This window comes from Morus notabilis, unplaced genomic scaffold, assembly GCF_000414095.1.
Source record: "Morus notabilis unplaced genomic scaffold, ASM41409v2 Scaffold290, whole genome shotgun sequence".
Taxonomy (NCBI): Eukaryota; Viridiplantae; Streptophyta; class Magnoliopsida; order Rosales; family Moraceae; genus Morus; species Morus notabilis.
In genome coordinates this window covers 308,371-320,913 of record NW_010358749.1, presented here as the reverse complement: position 1 = coordinate 320,913, position 12,543 = coordinate 308,371, and the positions used below count along the sequence as shown (strand labels likewise).

General features: G+C 34.6%; 2 protein-coding genes and 1 non-coding gene across 3 annotated transcripts in view; 1 reads left to right on the top strand and 2 right to left on the bottom strand.

The window, feature by feature from the left end:
- The first annotated feature begins 6,230 nt into the window (after window positions 1–6,230).
- On the top strand, window positions 6,231–7,459 carry LOC21393636. The gene is made up of 3 exons (XM_010093197.2): window positions 6,231–6,500; window positions 6,608–6,839; window positions 6,948–7,459. The coding sequence occupies exons 1-3, from the start codon at window positions 6,300–6,302 to the stop codon at window positions 7,379–7,381; spliced, it is 867 nt and encodes a 288-aa protein (XP_010091499.1). The 5' UTR covers window positions 6,231–6,299; the 3' UTR covers window positions 7,382–7,459.
- A 1,637-nt stretch (window positions 7,460–9,096) lies between these two features.
- LOC21393635 (eukaryotic translation initiation factor 2 subunit beta) overlaps window positions 9,097–12,543 on the bottom strand; it is a 4,077-nt gene continuing 630 nt past the window's right edge. Inside the window, exons 3-10 of the mRNA XM_024162434.1 lie at window positions 12,401–12,509; window positions 12,155–12,210; window positions 12,024–12,078; window positions 11,807–11,898; window positions 11,057–11,202; window positions 10,196–10,338; window positions 9,900–9,985; window positions 9,097–9,375 (exon numbers count right to left, since the gene is read on the bottom strand). Of these exons, the coding sequence (XP_024018202.1) occupies window positions 9,298–9,375; window positions 9,900–9,985; window positions 10,196–10,338; window positions 11,057–11,202; window positions 11,807–11,898; window positions 12,024–12,078; window positions 12,155–12,210; window positions 12,401–12,509 (765 nt within the window). The 3' untranslated portion in view covers window positions 9,097–9,297. The remainder of the gene's footprint in view (window positions 9,376–9,899; window positions 9,986–10,195; window positions 10,339–11,056; window positions 11,203–11,806; window positions 11,899–12,023; window positions 12,079–12,154; window positions 12,211–12,400; window positions 12,510–12,543) is intronic.
- On the bottom strand, window positions 9,522–9,603 carry LOC112090635. The gene has a single exon (XR_002901741.1). It is a non-coding gene; the product is annotated as a small nucleolar RNA SNORD34 (small nucleolar RNA).

Here is a 12,543-nt window from a genome sequence, read left to right as displayed (position 1 = left end):
TACCACCGCCACTAGAATGACGACAACGTTTGGTGTCGAAACGGGGCCCGTTACGACACAAAAAGTTGTCACGGTTTCGTGGGGTTGTTGAGGGCGAAGAGAGCTTTGATCTGACAGATTGTGGGCCTCGTTACGGCACCAAAAGTTTCCACCGTTCCCGTACCATTTGGAGATCGCGATGAGAGCTTCGATCTAACGGTTGATGGGCCCCGTTACGACACCAAAAGTTTCGCCGTTCCCGTGGCAGTTGTAGATCACGAAGAGTGCTTCGATCAAATCGCTGATGGGCCCCATTTCAACACCAAAAGTTATCTTCGTTCCCGTGGCGGTTGTAGGGTGTGAAGAGAGCATCGATCTAACGCCCGATGGGCCCCGTTAGGACACCAAAAGTTTGCGCCGAAAATGTGGAGAGAGCTTCGATCTAACGCCCGATGGGCCCCATTAGGACACCAAAAGTTTTCACCAAAAACGTGGCAGTTGTAGATCGCGAAGAGGTTCGATCTGACGGTTGATGGGCCCCGTTACGACACCAAAAGTTTCGCCGTTCCCGTGGCAGTTGTAGATCGCGAAGAGGTTCGATCTGACGGGTGATGGGCCCCGTTACGACATAAAAAGTTATCGCCGTTCCCGTGCCAATTGTAGATCGCGAAGAGGTTCGATCTGACGGGTGATGGGCCCCGTTACGACATAAAAAGTTATCGCCGTTCCCGTGCCAATTGTAGATCGCGAAGAGGTTCGATCTGACGGGTGATGGGCCCCGTTACGACATAAAAAGTTATCGCCGTTCCCGTGCCAATTGTAGATCGCGAAGAGGTTCGATCTGACGGGTGATGGGCCCCGTTACGACATAAAAAGTTATCGCCGTTCCCGTGCCAATTGTAGATCGCGAAGAGGTTCGATCTGACGGGTGATGGGCCCCGTTACGACATAAAAAGTTATCGCCGTTCCCGTGCCAATTGTAGATCGCGAAGAGGTTCGATCTGACGGGTGATGGGCCCCGTTACGACATAAAAAGTTATCGCCGTTCCCGTGCCAGTTGTAGATCGCGAAGAGAGCCTCGATCTGACGGCTGATGGTCCCCGTTACGACACCAAACTTTGTCGCCCTTCCCGGGGCGGTTGTAGAGCACGAAGAGAGCTTCGATCTAACGGCTGATGGGCCTCGTTTCAACCAAACGTTGTCGCCATTCCAGTGGTAGGGCGCGAAGAGAGCTTCGATATAACGTCTGAAGGACCGGCCCCGTTACGACACCAAAGGTTGTCCCCGTTCCCGTGGCAGTTGTAGAGCACGAAGAGAGCTTCGATATGACGGATGATGGGCCCCGTTACGACACCGAAAGATATCGCCGTTCCCGAGGCGGTTGTAGAGCGCGAACAGAGATTAGATCCATCCGTTGATGGGCGCCGTTACACACCAAAAGTTTTAAGCGTTCCTTTGGCCATTGCAGATTGTGAAGAGAGATTCGATCTAACGGCTAATGGGGCCCGTTCTCTTTTTTATCATAAGGATTGTAAAACCTTATTTTTAATTTAAAGATTAGGTTTATTAAATCTTGATTACCTTACCTTTTATTGGCAAAGTCTGAAATTGATATACTTTCATGAGATTATACTTCGAGTTCTTCAAAAAATTGTTTTAACAGTTATGTATTGTTTTTTTTCTTCTAAGAAAATAGTTTAAAGCTTCTATTTAGAACTAAAATTAAGTTTAGCCTCATTCTAGAACTAAAACTGAGTTTAACCTCAAATTCTCAATCTAAATTTTGGCAAAATTCCGCCTTATTTTTTGATGTTTCCCGAGCCAACTTTAGCTCACTTTTTATCCATTGTTTTTCACCTTAAAACACAAACCATATCCTTTCTCTTTTTTCTCTCATCTGTTGTTGGATTGTGTTGAAAACTCATAATATAATCATGTGGGATTCACATGATCACACGATTAGAATGGTATTAATCAGAAGATGCTACCTTGCTTCGTATAAGAATATGATTATATTGTTATATAATTGTGATAACATCAATCATAATCAGCTTACCAAAAATATATATATGAAAATACACACTTTTTTTCTTTTCACTTTCTTGTTCCTTTTCAAAGCTGGCAAGATATTTTTGCATTCTTTTATGTATTTTTCATTTTTCTGATAATTATTGATGGTGAACTTGAAAAGGAATATTTAGTACCTATAATTCCCAAGTGTTCTTTTCAAGTACTGGTGTCTGGTAAGCCTGAGAAGGAACCTTTGGACCTATTATTCGTAGGTTAATTTTATCTAAATCGCACACTATTGAGGTAGATTTTGTGCAATCTGAAAAATACGCGGGGTGAATTTTGTTTGATTTGGAAAAACATAAAAACTGATTTTCCATTTTTTTTTTTAAAAAACGTGGTATTTTTTATAATATGATTAAATACAAAGAACATTTTTACAATTATACCAAATTACAATGATGTGGCTTACCTCGTTTTAACAACTTCTCTTCAGGCTAAAGCAAGAGGTGTTTAAAACTTTGAATACAGTTTCACTAGATTGCCAATTTCCACGGGAACCCAATTAGGCAATCACCTCCAAAAATAGGTTAGGTAAACAAATTTTATGTTACGGTGAGTTCCAACTTTCCAAGTTAGTCCCTTGAACCCAAAATTTGGTAGATTTAATATTATTAATTAAATACAAGGGAGATTTATGAGCTCGTTTAGTTTATTGATTCGAGTCGAGATGTGATTTTATGTGAGAGCGTTTTATTGTAGTAAAAAAATTAGATGTGACTGTTTCTGAGAGTTTTTAACTGTAACAAAACTCGAATTTTAAACTCGAATCGGTAAAATGAACGGTACCTAATTACACAAACTTTAATGACGTGGCTTATCTCATTTGAACAGTTTTTCGTTACAACCAAGAGGTGTTTGAAACTTTGAATACACCTTCACTAGATGTCCATGTGAACCAAATTAGGCAATCACCTCAAAAAATAGGTGAGGCAAGCAAATTTTATGTTATGATCTTCTGACCTTGTAACAGATTTTGATGATTATGAAAAGTTAGCTATCATCACCCAAACATTAGTTACTCCTAGTTGGGCTATGCAATTTGCAAAGGTTAATAATAATTGAATAAACAGTTTTATAAGTAATATTTTGGCCGCCAATTCATATGTAACAATAAATTTTTTAATTTTCAGTTGGTCAAATTTTGATGATAAGAACTAAATATAAAATGGACCTCATTAATTGCCACATGAAAAATAAGCTCCCACAACAATATTTGGTCAGCCATTCATATATATTATTATTCTAATAATTATTTGAAATTGTGCATCTTCAAAATAAAAAAATGGGTCTAACATCCCTCATCAATCCTAGTGGTTGGTGTATGGGTATTCTTGTACTGTAGGTCAGTTTAACATTATTGTGTTGTTAAAAAATTTTATTATTTTTATATTGTTAGTAATAAGTTGTTGTGACAAAAAACATATAGGTGTTTAGTAAATATTTTTACAAAACTATTGTGAATACTAGAAGCAAAAATTTAAGTGTTTGGTAAATTGTGTATAAAATTATTGTGATGATGTGTAATGACGAAAGTAGACATACTTTAATAAATATTTATAGTTAATTTTATTTCTATTTTTATGGTAAATATTCAAAATATAAAAGTATAATTTTAATTTATTAATTAAAATATTTCTTAAAAATAAATTATTTTTACTGATTGGAAAAACTATTCATCTACTAATTATTTATTTATTTATTGTTATTATTTTAAGTATTTTGATAATTATTAAAAATATTTGAATAAAATTTAGCATACTCTTGTTAAAGAGTTTCAATTGTAAATAACTATTTAAAAAAAATATGTTTTTTTTAATTTGATATGAAAAAAGTAAAATAAGTAGATTGATAATTAAGTTTTATTATTAAAGTTATCTTCGTAAATTTAGATAATGACAGTAAAAGTTGTGTACAAAAATGACTTTTAAGTTGCTTCTCAAATTCTACTGTTTGACAACTATTTTTAAAAACTGCTGGACAAAAGCATAATTTACCAAATACCTAACTTGTTGGAGATTCTTTTAAAGCAGCCTCTAAAATCAATACCAAACAAGCCATATAAATATATATAACTACACTAATTGTAAATGGATAGTTTTTTATAGAACAAGCTATTTTACTCTACCAATAAAGCAAGTGTATTTATCGTTAGATTAATTTTTCAACCGTCAGATCTATAACATGAATATTTTTGTGTAGTGTGTTGTATATTTTTTATACAGATATGTACATATCTTACCGTTAAAAAGTAATCTAACGGTTAAAAATACTTATCATATTATGGAGCAAAATGTAAAGATTCCTTTACCAATTATCTTTTTGTTTTATATAATTTTTTTAGTACGGTAATATATCAATAAATTAAATTTTTTATCTATTAAATCTACATAAAATTATATAAAAGATTAAAAAATACATAAATTTAATAACTAAAAAAAGAACTTACCGATACGTCAAAGCTATCAAAATCTCCCTAGTTGTATTAAGGGCTTTGGAATAAACACGATGGAATATGCCAACAACTAATACATGGGTTTGGAGAGACGGTAGGTCCCACTTTGGATCGGATAAGTCCGTCCATAAACAGTACGAGGCTCATATGTCTTTTGCCATAGTTTATGCCAGCTAGTGGCTACCAATCCGTAGTCGGTCTGATTTTAATCTCAATTAGTGGTCCCCACCTTGACAACTTATTAGGATAAACCTTGCTATCACTTCTAATTATTTATTATTTTTTATGAGACGAATTATTTAGTGAGAGTTTAGTTTATATATTCAGAATTATAATTTAAAATTATTTTTATTTTATATATATTTTTTATAAATAAAAATATTATAAAAAATTATAAATCATAATTTATAATTAAATATGAATATAAAAAATAAACGTCATCAATTTGTTAATCATTCCTATGATTAAAAATATATATAAATTATTGACTCACTTTAATGTTTAGAACAAAATTCATGCCAATATCTAAAACATTGAATCGAATAATTTATTAATTATATCACTTCTTAAAAAATTTAATTTTGTATATACTTGTGTGTTGTCAATTAAAAGGAAACAATTCATCTTCTCGTTGTATTTGTCTGACCGAAACACCTATATCATGTGTTACAAAAACTGCATTGACTGACTCGTTAGTCGTTTGTTGGCTACTGAAATGCAACTTTCTTTTAAGGAGAGAGAGAGAGAAACAATTTTACCGTCCTGTTAGTTAATAAATAAACCAGTTTTTTCCAATATTCTTCAATAGAAAACAAAATTTAATGAATTACCTAATTTGCAGGAAATGGTTTAGTTCTGAACCATTTCCTCATGAGTTGAAAACCAACTCTATTTGTATATTGGCAAAACCTTTCTTCTCAACAAAAAGGAAAACAAATAAACAATTTAACTGTTATGTTAGCTAACTTTAATGAATAAACAAATTGTTTCCACTATTCTTCTAGAGAGGACAAAAATATATGAATTACTCTATTTATAGTTTAATAAATATTTGTGAGCCATTTCCTTACGCGTTGAAAATTAACAAATAAACAAACTCTACATGAATTTCGTCAATGTTTTTGTCTTTTCAACAAAAGGAAAACAATTTAACTGTCTCGTTGGGTAACTTTAATAAACCATTAAGGGCTCGTTCATCGCTGATTTGAGTTTTACTTTATGAGTTTAAAAATTTATGGTGAATATTACAGAATCATTTCCTCGTGAGTTTGAAAATTAACAAAATTATTATCCGTTAGAAATTAAAATCTTTAAGATAATATTTAATTTATAAATTTAAAATTTATATTTTTTATAAAAATAATAATATTATAAAAAATTATGAATTATAATTCAAAATAAAAAATAGATTCATAAAACAAACATCTCTTTAAATTAAGAAAACGGTGGGATATTCGAGTATATCCAAAACTAATGATGAATAGCCGAATTATTGCACTGTGACGTGGAGCCGAGCTGTCCTATCCACTTACCCCAACAACTCGACAATCTCACACTTACCTGAAATGCAGCCTGCCACGTCATCACGTGTACAGATACCATGATGTTCGCGGCGTCTCGGAAACTCACCCTCCCTCTGTGGGTCCCATATTTGAGAGTCCCCAAATATCCCCGTACTATAAATTCCCTCACATTCTACCAATCCAATTGAAAAACCCACGTCACGTGCTCTCTCTCTCTCTCTCTCTCTCTCTCTCTACATTTTGCAGAGACAACGGAAAAAAAAAGTCCATCCATGGTTGAAATACGCGGCGTAGCGGCGACGAGCCTCGACGACATGGTTTTCGAATATCTAGAATACGGCGAGGAGTCGTCGCCGGAGAGTAGGTTCATCTCCGGCGACGATTGCTACGACGACGACGGAGAGGAGGAGCGGAGTAGTTTCGATGTCGAAGAGAGCAAGGCGTTTTGGGATGAGCAAAAGAAACTCCTCCAGGTGATTATTAATCGAGCAAAATATGAAACTCCGATGAAAGATTTTTTTTTTCTTTTTTGTTTTTGTGATTTTCTAATGGAGATTAGATTTTCTTCCTTTTTTCACAGGGATTATTGTACAGAACGAATTCGATCGAATCGAAGATTCGACAAGCAACGAAGGAGGTCTTGAAGGACGCGAAAAATTCCCAATGCGGATGCGCGAGATTCGCGGCGGCGGTGGCGGGCGGCGGTTGCTGGAGCTGCTTGCGGAGAGAGGTTTGCAATCGGCTGATCAATCTCGGCTACGATTGCGCGATCTGCAAGTCAAAGTGGCGGAGCTCGTCTAGTATTCCGTCAGGTAAATTCAAAACTTGAGAAAATTCGCTCACAAATTCAATTTCCGAAATCAGAAATAGGCGAAGAACGGACAATTGAATTTTTTTTCTTTTCTTTTTTTTTTTTTCAGGGGAACACAGTTATCTGGAGGTTGTGGATCGATCGAGTGCGAAGAGAGGGGAAACGAGAGTCGTGATCGAGCTGAACTTCCGAGCGGAGTTTGAGATGTCTAGGGCAAGCGAGGAGTACAACTTGTTGATCGGACAATTGCCGGAGGTTTTCGTCGGAAAAGCGGAGAGACTGAGAGGGATGATAAAGATCCTGTGCTCGGCGGCGAAGAAGTGCATGAAGGAGAAGAACATGCACTTAGGGCCGTGGAGAAAGCACAAGTACATGCAGGCCAAGTGGCTCGGCAGGTGCGACAGGTCGGCGGCGGCGCCGTTACCAGTCGGGAACTCTGGTCGGACGGCGAAGTCAAAGGCCTCCATGTTGACCTTTGATCTCTTGGAGGCTATGCCCATCCCTGGTCTGCGTCGCACCGCTGTTGAAGTTAGTGTGATTTAATTATTGAGAAATATTGAAGAAAGAGAAATTTTGCCCACTTTTGGTTTTTTTTTTTTTTTTTTTTTTTTTTTCTTTAAATTTTCCCCCTTTTTGTTTTTTTTTTTTTTTTTTTTTTTTTTTCTCTTCATTTTTCCTTCTATTTTTTCATGTTAGTCTTCTTGTCTAAGTTGTAAAAATATGGGGCCTTCTTCTTTAGTGAAATTGGCGATTAGAGGTATTAATGGAAATACGGGTTATTGAGTTTGGTTTTAAGATTTGGATAGAGAATTATTACAAGGCCAAGTGAATTAACAAAATTTGCAACAACAAAAAAAAAAAACAACAACAACAATAATAATAATAATAATAATAATAATAATAACTACTAAAGAACAAATAATAATAATAATAATAACTACTACTAAAGAACTTTTAAAATAACATCCCGGATTCAAAACAAAGGTTCATATATTGTTTCAAAAAAAAACAAAGGTTCGAAGATCAAAGAAATACTGCACGACGATAGACACAACTGAAATGTTAGAAGTTCGTATGACCACCCACAAAAATTTTTACCTTTTTTTTTACCGTGATTAAATTCAGTAACAGAATGTAAAGATTACTAAAATTGAGAGTCAACAGACTCAATACAGTGCTAGCGGTTAGACTATTATTAATATTAATTGTATATTTATTATAAAAAAGTATGATATAATATATTATTTTTATTTTTATTTTGATATAAAATATAATTTAAAATGTTAAATTTATTTTTTCTTATAATTATTAAGTTTTGTAAAAGTTTTTTTAAAAAAATGTAAAAATAAATTTTTATATTTAAAATAATTAGAAAAATATAAGTTGTAATGGTTATATGAAAAAGTATATATTTTAATCAATAAGAATTAAATACTAAATTTTTTTTATACTATACTTCGTGAAAAATTTATCATAAAGTATATTATGACCCTGTTCATTTCGCTGATTCGAGTTTAGAATTCGAGTTTTTCTACAGTAAAAAGCTTTCACAAACAATCACATCTAACTTTTTTGCTACAGTAAAAAGCTCTCACATAAAATCACATCTCAACTCGAATCAGCGAAGTGAACGGGACCTATATAAAAAATTTAACACAATAAATAGCATTACATTATAAAATATTTTTTGTACTATAATATTAAATTTATAATTAACACATTAATCATAACATTGTATTAAAAATGCCCTTTTGTATAAGTCTATTAGACTCCTCAAGTCTGCCAACAACAAAAACAAAAACGAGCTAAAAAAAAAAGAAAAACAAAAAAAAAGTGATTACAGCCCGTTCACTTCACCAATTCGAGTTTAGAATTCGAGTTTTACTACAGTAAAAAACTCTCACAAATAATCACATCTAACTTTTTTACTACAATAAAAAACTCACATAAAATCACATCTCAATTCGAATCAACGAAGTGAACGAACCTGTGCGGCTTTTAGAGACTGATACACGAGGTTACGGAGCGCGCTAAACAATTTTGGGCAAAATCAGTGGACCAAGTTGGTTGAGTTTACGAGGGACCCGTGATACAGCAATGAGTAATTTTACTGGACTTCTCGACTCATTATAATGCAGTTTATTTTTGGGCTAAAAAGGAATGCAAGGACTTAAATACACACACACACACACACACACACACATATATATATATATATATATATATATATATATCTTTGAGCAGGATCACAGAATAAATAAACCCAAACAAGAAGACAACTTTCATCTCCATTTTGTTAACTTCATAACAAACTTGGTATACTAGGTAAACTAACAAAACTGGTAACACTCAGTGAACAATAAACCGCCGAGTTGATGAGCTTGAGTAGAAAATAGAGTAAAAAACTAGCAAACTAAAAAACACTGAGAGCCTCCGAAAGAGAAAGGGAATGTGATGGATCAAGTTCCGGCGTTCCTACGACCAACACGAGCAACAAAACCAGCTTTAATCGGGGCAACTGATCGACCGGAACCGCACTGCATGGATATAAACATCAGATTAATAATCTATTTTGGAAGAGAAAAGATACACACAAATGCAAAGCAAAGAAGAAAAATCACAACACACGTATGAGGACTTAATTTCTGAAATGACAATCAATGCATGAGCAAGGCTTTTTTACAGAGGCCTCAGAACTAAGGTTACTCTTATCATAATTAAGACAAATCTGACAATGTAGGCAATACTAGTCATCATTGGCCTCCTCTAGACTATCTCCACAAACTGAAAGAAAATAACTCATTACTCATCTTTCCTTGCTTTCTTTTTTGCTAAACATGTATGAAATATTTGAAACATAAAAAAACAACAAAAAAGGCGTCCCTGAACGCTGGAAAGTGGGGGGCACAACTACTATTTGATAGGAGGACAGGAAATTTACAGCAACCTCAGACCGCCATGCTTTCACATAACGCAAAAATATATTAATGTTATCAGAAAAACCTAAGTCCGTTTTGTGTGTGGTCTGGAAGCAGATGGGAAAAGTAAGACAAGATATTACCTTCTCGCATCTGAGAAAGAAGAGACGATTCTCCTTTGAAAGTATAGTGTCTGGACTTTTGCATCCAAGGCAAATGACATACTCGTCTGAAAGAGGAAGCAGCCATAAGCAAACATTACATACCGTTAGGAAACATAAATATTCAACAGATACAAAAGCACTTCCACTTTCCACATGAAAAGATGGATGTCAAGTTCTCCAATTTTTACCCTTTGCAGAAAAAGAAACATTCCGTTCATGTTAATGTCAAAAGTGCGCTGTAAAATGTATCAAGCCACTACTAACGAGTTACTTACTGATATATCGTCGCAGGATTCCTTCAAAATTCTTGGGTGCAAATCTCCCCTTCACAACTAATCTTTGCTGCCCATCAAGTGATCCATTTGTCCCCAATTCAGCCAACAAGAAAGTCATGACATGATCAGGCTGTCGATGCATCCTATAATTTCCATTCATTTTCACAAGTACATAACATCAGCACATCTTGAAAATCATAAAGGAGGTGCAAATGAAGTCCAGCGAAAAATGGATGAAACAATATAGAACCAGAATATACATAGAACAGTGACAAAATTCAGGAGTAATGCCAACAAGAACCATCAGCCATAAGAAATCATATTTTGTAATAGATAATTATTTGTCAATTTGCCCAAATTACACTAGACATCAAACACCAGATAATCATGGTGAAGAAGTATTTGACAAGTATATATATCATAAACAGTCTAAGCCATAGTTAAGGTAATAAACCTGGCATTGTCCTTCACGTTAATAAGTTGATTATCATTTCTAAGGAAGTCCAAAAGCAGAAACATAATGAGGCAACAATCATAATTTCAGGTAACAAAAACCGAAATACAAACATATTCCCCATTATTGAGGACTAAATATTCATTACTTCGGGCTTCAGAAAATAGGTCTTCTGCAGGTCTTATAGAGAAAACATGCCAACAATGAATTCACAAATTTCCAAGTCCATAAATTAGACAAAAATTGAAAAGCAAGACCCAATATTACAAAGTACTACAATTGCTCTTAACAATCAGCAGATTTTTTAAGGTGTGTGTGTATTAAGAAGTAAATAGCACTCAGTATTTCCTATGACGCTGAAATGCAGAATTCATTAGTATTGATAAGGAAAAGGAACCAGAGCATACGATTTGCAGAGATCCATGAAATTCACAAAGACAGTTTTCTTTGTTCCCTCTCGAAGAACTTGTGGAGGCCTCATAACTGTCCTACGCCTGTCCCCTGCCAGCTCCGGATTATTCTCTCGAAGAATGTTGAACACCCTACCAAGAAGCTGCAGCCATTGCATAAAAAAGATAATTATCAGGAAGCAAAAACCTATGAAGTTTTAAGTAATGAGTTAAGAGGGATAAACAAGATACAAGATACAATGCCAACCCAGGAACCAGTAATCTAAAGTCTAAACACTAGACAGAAAAATACAAAACATTTGGAATGGCATTTACAAGAAGCTAAAAGGACCATTAGAGTCATCAATTGAACATCCATATCAAGCCCCTTTTAGCTTTTGGTCTGCAAACTACAGTTCCAAGACTGTGCTAAAACCAAACTACTCTAGGAACTATAACGCAAAGAAGGTGCGGTCATAAGATTGAAGACATATTTTCAATTCAGCTAAAGTGACCAAACCAAACCTCCTGCCAACCAAACAGATAATGTAAAAGAAGAATTCTGAAGGGAGAAAAAATAACATAAGCCGACTCAGTCTTACTAACAAATGACACAATCTAGTGCAGATAAAAGCATCTTTTATAGCACATTCCACAACATCATATTACAAAATAAAATAAGTCACCAAGCACATTGGCAGTAAAGACGACCAAACCAAAGAATAAGGAGCCCTAGTAAATTAGTGATACTTAAAATAATGATTGTACCTCCTCATATTCATAATCGCGGTCGCTCCCTTCCCAAGGGTAGCGGGGTTGTAGATCAATTCCTTCTCCTTCTTCGTCATCCCCCACCCGATCTGGAAGGCCAAAATACTTGTCTCAGATATTTTACACAGAATTCAACTAACCCTTAATCCATCTATAATTCCACACTTTTCATTGAACAATTATTCTTACAAAACTTTTTTTATTATTATTTTACCTTCCAATTCTTCCCCAGCATCAGCACCCTCATCTGTCAAAATGCTACTCTCGACCTAATCATTAACCATTAAAAAAGAATCCATATAAGGGGCAAAAAAGTATATACCGGGATGGAAAACAATTACTTACTGGCTTCTTCTTCTTCTTCTTCAAGCCAGAAAATGAACTCTCAATCCCCTCAGAAACTGCACAGTAATAAAGATGACCCTTTAAATTGAAGCATATGCTTTTAAAAAAATTCATAAAAATTAAAAGAAACCATCATGGAATATCTTCCTGAATGATTAATGGAGATAACCCTTTGAATTGAAGCATATGCTTTAAAAAAATTCACAAAAATTAAAAGAAAACGTCATGATTATCTTTTAAATATACCTGAAAGGTTTTCAGTTTTCTCAGCCAAACTTTCCACTGACTCATCTGCAGGATCTTGGATAATAACCTTCTTCTTCTTCTTCTTTTTGGTGGGATCAAATGGCGCAATCTGCACCAAAATATATGTATAATATATATATATA